This window comes from Balaenoptera physalus, assembly GCF_965194825.1.
Source record: "Balaenoptera physalus genome assembly, chromosome: 4".
Classification (NCBI taxonomy): Eukaryota; Metazoa; Chordata; class Mammalia; order Artiodactyla; family Balaenopteridae; genus Balaenoptera; species Balaenoptera physalus.
Genome location: NC_138891.1, coordinates 75,658,827 through 75,671,524, shown reverse-complemented (window position 1 = coordinate 75,671,524; position 12,698 = coordinate 75,658,827). Strand labels below are relative to the sequence as shown.

At 46.3% G+C, this 12,698-nt stretch overlaps 1 protein-coding gene across 12 annotated transcripts in view; it reads right to left on the bottom strand.

Annotated features, from left to right (window-relative positions):
• Positions 1-11,996, bottom strand: part of SLC12A8 (solute carrier family 12 member 8) — a 130,113-nt gene extending 118,117 nt beyond the window's left edge. For 2 of the 12 annotated variants that reach the window (XR_014262650.1, XM_082458643.1), the window contains exons 1-2: positions 11,244-11,394; positions 10,330-10,424 (exon numbers count right to left, since the gene is read on the bottom strand). Coding sequence is in view for 9 of the 12 variants with exons in the window: in XM_082458643.1 (XP_082314769.1) it covers positions 10,330-10,424; positions 11,244-11,288 (140 nt within the window). In the remaining 3 variants the exon portion in view is untranslated. Of the gene's footprint in view, positions 1-10,017; positions 10,142-10,329; positions 10,425-11,175; positions 11,194-11,243; positions 11,395-11,621 lie in introns of those variants that run through there. The other 10 variants (XM_082458641.1, XM_082458636.1, XM_082458639.1 and 7 more) reach the window with 9 other exon arrangements.
• Positions 11,997-12,698: the final 702 nt, after the last annotated feature.

Here is a 12,698-nt window from a genome sequence, read left to right as displayed (position 1 = left end):
ACTTGAGAAGTTCCAGGTTCAGAGCCAGCGAATGCTAGGAGAAGACATAGACCACAGCAATCATTGGGCATAACATTATCTTGGAGGCTTTATCGTGTAGATGGAAGTAACATATATAGCATAAAAGACTGGAGGGCAGGGTTGGTAAACGCGCCTATGTGATTGTCAAGTTCCTACATTTTACGTTGAAGTGGTACAATATTAACTCTAAACAAACTGAAAATTTTTATATGTATATTTAATCTCTAGAGCAGCCATTCTCAAACTTTTTGATCTCCAGACCCCTTTACATTCTTAAAAATTACTGAGGATCCCAAAGAGCTTTTGTTTATGCGTGCTACAATTATCAGTATTCACCATATTAGAAACTTAAAGGGAGATATTTTCAAATACTTATTAATCATTTAAACATAACAATAATAAACCCATTATCTGTTAAAATAAGTAACATGTTTGCATGAAAAATAACTACTTTCCCAAACAAAAACATTCAGTGAAAAGAGATGCCTTGTTATACATTTTGCAAATCATTTTAATGTCTGGCTTGATAGAATACAGCTGGATTCCCATATCTACTTCTGCATCCAATCTGTTGTAAAATGTTGTTTTTTAAATACATGAAAACAATTTGGCCTTCCGTACTTCTATAGTTAGAAAAGGAAAGAGTAATTTACTACCACTATTCCATATATGAAAAAAATTCCTGTCACCCAAAAGATAAGAGAATTACACTCAAAAAAAGGTGACATGGGATATAAGAAACAGCAGTAGCTGCATATGAACCAGAAGAATTAAAGGGAACTTGAAAAAAATTAAGACTCTATAGCTCAGAAGCAGCAAAGCCTTAACAACTTATGCTTGTGTTTTCTTCTCCATGAGTCTAATAACATCACTTGGTTATTCAGTTAAACACACACATATACATCTTACTATTGTAAATTTATAGTACTATTTATAGGTGTAAAATTTTTATAACCAACTATAACAAACATGGAAATACTCACAATTACAGAAAAATATATAAATTTTATAAAGCTTTACAATGTAAAAATAATAATGCAACTAACAAAAAATTCGAAATGAAATGAGAGAAATGGAAGGAAGAGTAAATGTGCCAATGTCCTCTTTTTTCATATCAGGAAGCAATAAGTAAACTGATAATAAACTGATAACTTAGTCTAGAAATTGAGGTATAAATAAATTATTTAAAGTTATAATGATAACCACTAGGGAAAATGAAAACCAGAAACCAGAAACCATTAGTGACTGTCTCTGGGGAATGGTGGTGAAGGAAGAGAGGAAGAAGGCTTTTAATTTTATATAATTCTCTCGTTTAAAAAAAATTTTTTACTGCAGGCATGTAGTACTTCTATGATAAAAATAGTAACATCTTTATTTGAAGAAAAATTTACCACTTTATTAGAAGTATTTGAAAAATAAAATGCTGACCTCAAGTTAGTAATTTATTTATAACTCAACTTCATTTTATGCAGTGAATGGATTCACCAAAAGATGCCTGTGATTTGAATCACATTTTAAATGTACTGGAAATATAGTCTACTTAAAAATAGTGAAGTCTTTGGTAAAATTAATGTTTGTCCCTAACATTTATGTATCTTTTTTTAAAAATTAGAATTTGCCTTTGCTTTGTGTTGTTGTTTTTTGGTTTTGGGGTTTGTTTATTTGTTGGGGTTTTTTTTTTTACTGATAATTGCCTAAAATAAAAAGGGAAAGCTACTCAAAATGAGTCACAGCTTTCTGTTTTAAGTTCTATGAACACTGGGATTCACTTTAGAGCAAATTTATCACCTGGATCGGACATAACTATTTTTGGCTAAATGAGGGTCGCTAGGCTGCCATGGCTTCAAATTCATCAGTGAGCACCTAAATCCTGTAACTGCTGACAGAGACTGTGGATGTGATTTACAAGGTATCTGCACATTGGGAAAAGAACATCACAGAATTTTTTACACAGATCAGTGGTTTTTACTTCACTATCTTTTTCTCTTTCATTATGCCTATTCATGTAAAGAAGAAAACACTCACACATCAAAACAAAAACAAAAGAAATGTACCCTTCTCCTGAGAAGTGGTAATGACAACAATATCCTACTAGACAGGCATTCAAGCCAGAATAGGTACTGCCTCTGGAGACTGCTCATGCTAAGCTATTCTGAAGCACACCACTGTCACTACAACCACCACAGTTTTTGATGAAGTTATTAAACTCAGAAGGAAAGAAAACAAATTTTAAGAATCGGATTACATTACTACTTGATAATGATTAATGAGCAAAAAGAGATATTGAATTACACTCAATAAGGTAGGTATATTTCTTTAAATCTTACTACACTTATTTGATATTGTTCTATGAATACACATCTATCTAGTATTTAAACTGTTATCCTGAAGAGATATATTTTGGTCAGAGAAAGAATAAAATGAATCGAAAAATAAGCTAAAGTTCAGTTATCCACCCCTATATGAAGCCAGGTTGTTCAACCAGGCCAGACCAGAGTCTAAGCACCACCTAGTGGCTTCTTACTCAAATTACAAGAAAAGTACTTCAGAGTCATTAACACAGCATCTAGGATTCTCCTTGCAACCCCAAACTATTAAATAATGGCAAGGACTGCATTTTTTCTATAGCTGACCATGGATGAAATATACCCTAAGGCAGTAAGAAATTTTTAAGTCATCTAGTCCATTCATTCATAGCTAGGCAGAATGTATTAATCACGTTTTTTCCTTTCTATATCTTATGACATTATAACTCTTAAAAATCCTGCAGGGGGCTTCCCTGGTGGTGCAGTGGTTGAGAATCTGTCTGCTAATGCAGGGGACACGGGTTCGAGCCCTGGTCTGGGAAGATCCCACATGCCGCGGAGCAACTAGGCCCGTGAGCTGCAACTACTGAGCCTGTGCGTCTGGAGCCTGTGCTCTGCAACAAGAGAGGCCGCGATAGTGAGAGGCCCGCGCACCGCGATGAAGAGTGGCCCCCGCTTGCCACAACTAGAGAAAGCCCTCGTACAGAAACGAAGACCCAACACAGCCAAAAAATTAATTAATTAATTAATTAAAGGTATCCTTTAAAAAAAAAAAAAAAAAATCTTGCAGGACTTCCCTGGTGGCGCAGTGGTTAGGAATCCGCCAGCCAATGCAGGGGACACAGTTTCAAGTCCTGGTCCGGGAAGATCCCACATGCCGTGGAGCAACTAAGCCCGTGTGCCACAACTACTGAGCCTGCGTTCTAGAGCCTGCGAGCCACAACTACTGAGCCCGCATGCCACAACTACTGAAGCCCGAGCACCTACAGCCCATGTTCCACAGCAAGAGAAGCCACCACAATGAGAAGCCTGTGCACCTCAACGAAGAGTAGTCCCTACTCACCGCAACTAGAGAAAGCCTGCACGCAGCAATGAAGACCCAACACAGCCAAAAATAAATAAATAAAATAAATAAATTTTTAAAAATTAAAAAAAAGAATCCCCCTGCCAATGCAAGGTACACAGGTTTGAGCCCTGGTCTGGGAAGATCCCGCATGCCGCGGAGAAACTAAGCCCGTGCACCACAACTACTGAGCCAGCGTGCCACAACTACTGAAGCCCGCGCGCCTAGAGCCCATGCTCCGCAACAAGAGAAGCCACTGCAATGAGAAGCCCGCGCACCACAACGAAGAGTAGCCCCTGCCCTCTGCAACTAGAGAAAGCCTGCGCACAGCAACGAAGACCCAACGCAGCCAAAAATATCAATCAATCAATCAATCAATCAATCACTCTTATGGGCCAGGGAAGAGATGAACCTTCCCAGGGCTAACCAGTTCTTATAGATAACAGCTGGCCAGGAGCATGTCTTTCATATGCAAACTTACCAATTCTGAGTATATTCCCCAAGCCACTCCCTTTATCTAATTCTCACACAACGAGCCAGTATTTCTCCTGCCCTAAATCATCCCCAGGCCAGGTGCTAGGAAACTAGAGACCATCTCTATAGCCAAAGCCCACCAGAACTATTCAAACCAGCCAGTCCTAAGCTGTTTGCTCTGCCCTGCCCTGCCCCGCCCTACCCTGCCCTGCCCACCAAAAGCACAACAAAGGCTCTGGCCCAGGCTTTCCCTTCATTCCTGCTTTTGTCTCCTGACCAGAACCTGACACTTCCCCTGTGGCCCTGCATGGCATTCCTCCTTCTCTTGGGAAATGTAAGCAGTAAATTCTTCTTTCAATGGCACTGATCTCTCTGTGTCATCACTCAGTCACCTCTACAAATGAAGATCCTGTGGGTACAAGTGAGACAATCCCACCTAATTCATTTCAGTGAAGAATCACTTTCATTCTAGTTTCTAGGGCACCTTCATCCAGAAAATGTCTCCATTCCACTTTTTACAAATATGAAGCATTTTCAGAGCATTGTCATTTTTGGGGTTGACCTCCTAGGCTAAGTGATACACAGAGCTGTAAAGTGGAAAGGGGTGAAGATAACAGAGAAAGAGCAGGAAAGGGTGACAGAGCCCACATGAAAGCTGCAGACTTATCTCAACCCTGAGAGTGGTTTCTGCGCTTTCTTCTCTCCCAGGTTCCAGGACCGTAGCCTCTTTTCTTCTGTCGCCTCACATAGGTGGTTCTGTCTGGGTACCACTGGTCTTTCACAGTGAAGCTAATAGCTTAAGTCTCCAACACCCTTCACTTGCATTAAGTCCCTCCCAAAGATTACACCTAATTTTGTATTTGTAATTTGTATCCTTTTTACTAAAGAGAATCGCTAAAAACTTTACAAGCTTCATGCCCTATAGAAGCTGGGAGGGTGATAGGGGTCATGGCTACAGGAATCCCAGATGTGAGCCCTTCTCTTCCACCCAACCACCCTGGACCCCAGCCCAGTTTCCCTATCTGTACAAGAGGTGCTAACAAGACGGTCTTGTCCTAGGTTCCCTTTTCTTTTCTCCTCAGATGCATTCATTTCTCTATATTCTAACAAAGCAATATGCTGTTACCTAGCATGTGGCTGCCAAGCCTTGCTTTGCATATTGGCTTTTTAAAGATGCTAAAACGGGCCTGAAAAACGCATAGCAAAAATATAAGTCAGTTCGTCACTGTACACTGGCTAATAAGGGCACAGAAAAGAAGAGCAAAGCTTTTGCGATGAAGCCTGAGACCAATGCTCAAAATTATAACCTAAAGATTGACTGCATTAAGATCAACCAGAGCCGTATTATGGGGTCAGGGGGTCATGGGCTTGGCTCCCACCAGGGTCTGCCACTCTTTGTACGTATCTTTGGGCAAGTCATTAAACATCTCTAGGCTTCTTTTCTGACAAGCTAAGCAAGGGGCCTGGACCAGAGGATCTCTAAGGACCACTCTGTCTCTTTTTTCTTTTGAGTTTGAGAGTTATTCGCTGCAATAATTTGTACCCCCTCTGTCCCTTAACATGTTCACTTCCTTCTGCCTCTCTTGCTGGTGCCACTCAGCCTCACAACTCGACCAGACTCTCTTTCTTTCTCTCGCCACGCTGAGCTAACCTAGGTTAAGCCACTGAACTGAGGAGGGGGAAGACAGGGAAAGAGCAAAGGAGAGCACAGAGAAGGGAAAGGCAAGGCAGGGAGTCTGGCGGAGCGGAGTCGTGGTGCAGGGTCAGAGGCGGCTCGCACCCTGGCTCAAACGTGGACCAGATGCCACAGCTGGGTCTGCATCAGGCTTGTTTCTAGGGCGATTAGCTCAGGCCAGCCAGAAGCTATCCCACAGACTTCCTAGAAAGGGTCCTCACAGACCCACTCCTGCTGGAGCTCAAGTCTCCAGCCAGATAAAGAAGAAAGAATATGAGTTGCACCAGCTAATCTGAGGCTTTGGGTGACCCATTCTCGGGCCACAGCATGACACTGCTTCCCTTTAACTTTTTCTGGAGACTGTCCAACCCTGAGAGAAGGGAAATAGCACATCAGATTAGTGGGAGGCTTCCCTTATTCCATCGTTATTAAGAGGTTTCTGTTTTAATATCTGCAACACTAGCTGGAAATCCTGGCAAGACCAGGCACTCAATAAATACCTGGTACACTGAGCTGACTTTTCCCCATTTCCCACGCTAAGAGCGCTGGATCCTGCTGGACTTCAGACCTCGCACAGACGTCTACTTTCCATCTCTCCCTGTCTCCAGCCACCTGCTTTCTCCTGCCAGCTTCATCTTCCTGACACACCGTGCCTGTCACAGTCCTCTCTGTCCAGCGACTGATGGAGACACGCATGGAATCGAAGGTCGTTAGCCTTCCATTCACCTCCCTCTGGCACCAGCTGCTCCTTAGCTTTCCAGCCCCATGTTTCACAAACAGCCTACTCGACTGGGTTTCAATGTGAAATCTGCTTCATCCAATCACTGAACATGCATTGTATTTAGTGCTCACCATGTGACAGGCACTGGGCCAGATCCTTCTGCATATGGCATAAGAACCCCGAAAACCAGGTACGCTCACCCCATCTCGCAGTTGTAGAAACAGACTGCAGGCCCAAGAGTAACTTGCCCAAGGGCCCAGCACATCTAGTGGCACAGTCAGAATTTGGAACCCAGGTTTCCAGGTTCAAGTCCACCACCCAACCACACTGCACATCAATGAAGTGCCTGGGGACAGAGGCTCCTGGAACAAGACTCGTACCTCCACAAGTTCAACAGGTCCTCAAATACACACACACACACACACACATTCCCAAACCACTCCAGACCCATCTAGGCCCAGAAAGCACCCCATCTTCCTCAATGGACTGCCCACCCCACATCGTCCATAGTGTCTTGCACAATGTGCCACACTCTGGTTTTGGCCAAGGGGATCATTCCGGACTTGGGACTCCTGCCTTAGGTTTTTTACCTGACTTTGCTGTGCTGAGTCATGCATTCATTTGCCAACTGAACCCACTCATCATCCGTATCACCACCTCGTGGACCAAATACATACTCCCCACATTAGTTTTATTATTAGCCAACATTTACAGACTGCTTCCTATGAACTGAGCGCTACACTAAACATTTACATGAATTATCTCTGTTAATCTTCATAATTCTCTAAGGTATGTTCTATTACTGTAGTCGTTTTATAGGTGAGGATACGAAGCCTTAGCCAGGTGAAGTAACTTGCCCAAAGTCACAAAGGGTTAGAGCCAGTACTTGAACCCAGGCAGCACCATCAGCTCTCAGATCTACAGCCTCTTCTCATTTGGTCCCCTTGACCAACACACACACACACACAGAACTACCCCATCTGGTCCTGAGATGAGTAAAGCCAAACCAAGAATCCATTCATTCACCCCTCCACCTAACTCACAAGCATCCCCACTCCTGCCAAATCTCCTGAGAGCTACTTTCCAGTCACAGTGATCAAGAGGAGAGCAGATCTGAACCGAAGGGTTTAGGGTAACACCCACCCCCCGCCCCACCCAGCCTGTCTTCCCACTGGGCACTGCCTTCTTAGTCCCGTGCTCTTCAGGCCTCAAAGCTCTTAGCAGAATTCCTGCCTCCCAGACCTGGAGTAAAGGGAGAAAAAGTTCATGGGAAACTTCTAGAGGGCCAGCCACTTCAAACATATCAGCCATCCAGCCTGCTATCTGTTCCCATACAGGCTTTGCTCGGGCCACTGGGGCAGGAGGCATAAAGCAGAAAGGATTAAAACCCGGACCTTGGCAATAACTATGCCTGGGTTCAAAGCACCCCCACTTTTCATCTGTCAACCAAAATAATCATATCTACTTCAGAATGTTGTTGTGAAGACTAAACAAGATAATGCATAGTAAATGTTCAGCCCGTAATAAGTTGGTAGTTATTATCATTTTCTTACCCTCTCAGCCTCAGGGATGTGCTTCCCAACTTTACCACTGATACTTCAAGACGTAATACAAAGAGCAGCTCCCCCAATCCCTGACCAGGTGAGTTCCGTTAAGCAGAGCCAGCACTGACTGAGCATCTTCCATATGCTGAGCACTAAGGGCAGGGACTGAGGACACAAAAATGAATAAGACATGCCCCTGAACTTCAGGAGTTCACAGCCTCAAGGAAGACAGGAAAGAAACAGCTTACTTCAATGCCACACGGCAGGTGCAGTGACAGAGCATGCTGCCAGAGGGAGCAGGGGAAGCCAGTCAGATCACAGGGGACTGTGGGGGCCAGGGCGAGGAGTCGGAACTGAATTCTAAAGGCAGTGAGAAGCCACTGAAAAGCTTTAAGCAGAGGAGGCAAATGCACAGACTTATGCTTTAAAAAGGGATCACTTTAGAAGAGATGTGAGGAAAGAAGTTAGGAAGGTATGAACAATTCAATTAAGATGTAATACCTTGGACAAACAGTGCAAGGGAGACAAAGGGATAGATTTCAAAGATGTCTAGATAATGAACAGCAAAGGCCATGACATTGAACACTGTCTAATCCCTCAATGTTCAGAGATTGAGGGAGAGGGAGATGGAGAGGGAGGTGACGCATAGGCCTTTACATCCATCACTTTAAAAATCAACTCTCGGGACTTCCCTGGCTGTTCAGTGGTTAAGACTCCGCGCTTCCACTGCAGGGGGCATGGGTTCGATCCCTGGTCGGGGAACTAAGATCCTGCATGCCGCATGGTGCGGCCAAAATACATAAATAAAAAATTTTTTAAATAAAAATCAACTGTCTCTTAAGACACTCATAGCAATTTAGCTTGCACTAACATTTACTGACCACTTGACTGCCAGGCACTGCCTTAGGTACTTGGAGGGTTCCAGTGACAAATCAGCTGAGAGAGAAGTATCAGCAAAGACCAGCATAGGGGAAAGACACAAGCACAGAGCCTCGGGAATGGTGACCTTTGTCTAGAAGGTGGGGTAAAAGGAGTAAGATGCAGGGGACCAGGCTCGAAACTCAGGCTGGGCCAGACTGTGCAGGACCTAGCCTAAGGAGTTTGAACTCTGAGTGGTGGACACGGGGAGCCATTGAAGGTTTTAAACAGAAAGAGGATCACAGCTGAGCCTTAACAGATCCCTCTCACAGAGATGAAACAAGCGCTCTGTTTTTGGAATCCCTGGAGACAAGGGCCTCACGTTTTCCATCTGGTTACCTTTTTCATGCCTAACACAGTACCCATTATTTAGGAAGTAGTCCACAAATACATGTTAGGGGCATAAACCCTCATGTACAGTCTTGCAAACACAAAGAAAATGCATTGCCAGTATGATGTGAGACTGGTCAAGCTAAATAAATTTTTTAAATAAAATAAAGTAAATGAATCAAGGTTCTCTAAGGGTCCTTGACCACATTCAAAACTTGGCCACCGGCCTTTTCATCCAGGAGCAAACAGCCCTGGGCAAGAGTTCTGAAATATCTCTGAGGAGCTACTCCAGGCCTCTAGTCACTCATTCCTAAGCAGATTGAATACTTCAGGGGCTGGATACAAGGAGCTCAGTACAGGATGGAGGATACAGCTGTGGGCCTGCCAGGGCGAAGGGGAGCAGTACCTTTTGCTGAGCACTTGCCACCTGCCAGCCACCATGCTGCCTTTTTCACGTGTACCCATGTACATGAAGAGGGGGTAACTAGCCAGTTTGTATTCCCCCACCAACCCCGAACCCCATCTGCCTCACTAGCCTCTGCCCTTTGGCTCAGGACTCCCGGGTGTTGGACCCTGCTCTCTTGCTATTGTGTGAGGCTATGAGTTGATTCTCTCTCCCTCTGGGGGGCTCATTCCCCCCTGTTATGATGCCAGAAAACCCTCCTACCCCTCTCTATAAAGATGAGAGACATCCAAGGGACAGTAAAAACCTCATGGTTGAGTGATCATTACAGAGCAAAGGCCCTGGGTGCAAGTAGCTTCCTGATAAATGCCTAAGTATGGTTGGTTGGTTTGTTTTTAAGGGGCAGCCACTTCAATTCCATACCTGCATTGAATATTTACTATAGCTAATGATCAGCAGGGAGAGGATAAAGAAAGAAAGAAAAAACGAAACCTGCAGATATCACAGAATCCAGAAATCTATTTGGCTTCAGCATATATGAGTTTTTCAGAAATAGAATGACCTTCTTACATTGGTTTGATCCAATATTAACAGGAGTTCATACTATCTGAGTCCTCACTCTGTTCATGGAAAACCTCCATGGGTGGGACGGGGTGGGAAGAGGAGTGTCCAGGATTCAAAATCCGCTACAAATACCAAAGAAGATTTTTTGCGCACAGATGGTTAGGAATTGGCTGTAACATTTTCTCGATTAAGCTGGCATACCAAAATAAACTTCTGAGATCATTACTTTTAAAATAGTGCACTGTCATGTTTCCATTCAGCTTCCTGCCTGGTGACCTTTGCTCATGACCCCCACACCGCCCAGGCCTACCTGCTGGGCTGCCTCATGGAAGAGTTCCTGCACTTGAGACATCTGGGCCATTCTCTGGAAATGGGGGTCCTGGTAGTCTGGGCGGGGAGACCCCTCTGGAAGGTAAACAGGATTCTGGGTCAGGCTGGCTCCTCCTTCCCTGGACCCGTATGGCCCATCCTTCCTCTATACCAGACAAGGCCCTGGCTGAGGGAGGGACCTTGTTCTGCCTCATCTGGAAACACCTCCTTCCCTCTTTGGTACCCAGATAGATCCCACCCATTCTTCAGAGCCTCCCTATGCTCAAATGTTGCTGTTCTTTGAAAGCCACAGCTGCCTGCAGCTCTCTGTTTCTCCCTGAGCTCCTTCAATACGGGGGTCAGAGCCAACTGCCTAGCTGCCCCAGCCCCTGAGGACAGTTTTACACTCCTCTCCATCCTTGTGAACCCCTTTGTCCAGGGCAAGGGCACCATCGGCTCACTAGGACCGGTTGCAGGTGGTGAAAGACTTACCAAGACCCGCTCCGGAGCCGCAGCACCGACCCTTCGCGTCTGAGTCAGCGCTGGGACCCGCGTCCCTCAGGCACCCCTACTTACGGGAACCCCATACAGCGCAGCGCACGCCCCCTCCAGCCTCGGCCCCGCCCGTACCGAGTTCTCAGAAACCCCTGGGCCCGGCGGGAGGCTCGTGTCCCAATGGCCGTGTGTAGACGCCCCAGGGGACGGCGAGGGGGTCTACCTGAGCAGGCGGGCAAAGGTGACCCAAGCCGGCCCCCTGACTACAGGACAGAGCTCCCCAAGGAGCGGAGCCGCCCCGAGACCACCCTGCACACTGCCCACCCACCAGCCGCTCGGCGTCCGCCCTCACCGGTTCCCGGGACGCCCGCTCCTAGCGCTGGGCCCGCCCAGTCCCCGCCCCGCCGCCACGTGGCTGACCAGGTGTGCGCTGCGCGGGTCCCAGCTGTCCCGCTGACGAGGCATCCCGCCCGGGCTCGGGCACCTGGGCCACGACTCTCGGGTCCAGGTGGAGAAGGACGGGGCTGCAGACACTTCCCCTCCCCAAGGGTGGTGCCCGTGCACCCGCCGCCGCCCAGGAGGGCTCCCAGAAGAAGGGAACAGCAATCTTAACACGGGTGGGAAGGGACTGGGCGTGAGGGGGGGGGGGGTGAGGGTGCGGGGGTGGACTAGGGGGAGGGTCCGCATGCTCTCAAACGTAACAGCCACTGCCTCCACCGCCCTCGACAGCTCGCTCACCGCACCCCCGCTGAGGTGCCCAACCCCGGGATTAGGGGGACAGGACGCGAGCCTACTCACTGCAGTTGCTTCTAAGGACCTGCGCGTCACACAGCACGCAGGAGTGAGAAAGGCTGGGGAGCGGGGGAGCCCGCGGCTCCCACTGGTCCGCAGCCCCCTGGACAGGTGCAGAAGCGTCTGAACAAGAGACCGTGACTGCGCTCCGGGGATGCCAAAGTGCAGCGGCCACGAGACCAAGTGACCCTCAGACTCGCAGAAAGTGGAATTCTTTTGCCAAGAAAGTGCCCTCGGGCATGCTGAGGTGTGGGGAGGAATTACCCTCGTCACCTTCAGCAATTCCCAGAACCGGCTTGGAGGGGCGGGGAGTGAAGTTAAGGTTTCCAGGGTCCCCGGCTTGCAGGGAAAAAAAGAAATTAACATACAGAGAGATTAAATTATCGCTATTTCCAATCTGGCATATTTCCTAAGCCTGAAATAACTTGCTAGGCCTCCATCTGGGCTTCTGAGAAACAGAAGGGCAGCTGGGAGTACTTCCCACGCCCACATGAGCCTTTGTGTGAAAATCCCTAAAAATAGAGGTTGTTCTTTTAAAAACAAAAGGGAAGGCAAAGCCATGGGAACAGTGACAGAGCCCCAACCTCTCCTGCTCCAGCAAAGGGTTTTTTTGTTTTTTGTGGGGTTTTTGGTGTGGAAATATATATAACATAAAATGTGCCATTTAAACCATTTTTAAGTGTACAATTCAGTAGCGTCATTTATATTCACCATTTGGTGCAGCCATAACCGCTATTTCCAAAACTTTTTCATCACCCCAAACTGAGACTCTGTACCCCTAAGCAATAAGTCCCCGCACCCCTCTACTCCCAGACAGTGGTAACCTCTAATCTATTTTCTGTCTCTGTAAATTTGCTTCTTCAAGCCTATCTCACATAAGTGAAATCAGATAATATTTGTCCTTTTTAAGTCTGGCTTATTTCACTTAGCTTCATGTCCTCAAAGTTCATCCATGTTGTGGCATGTGTCAAAACTTCATTCCCAGCAAAGAAGTTTTTAATAACCCATCTCTGTAAGAGGAAAGAACCCCAGGATAAATTACAGATTAGCCACCTGTGAACAAAGCATGGCTAGGTGGGCGTA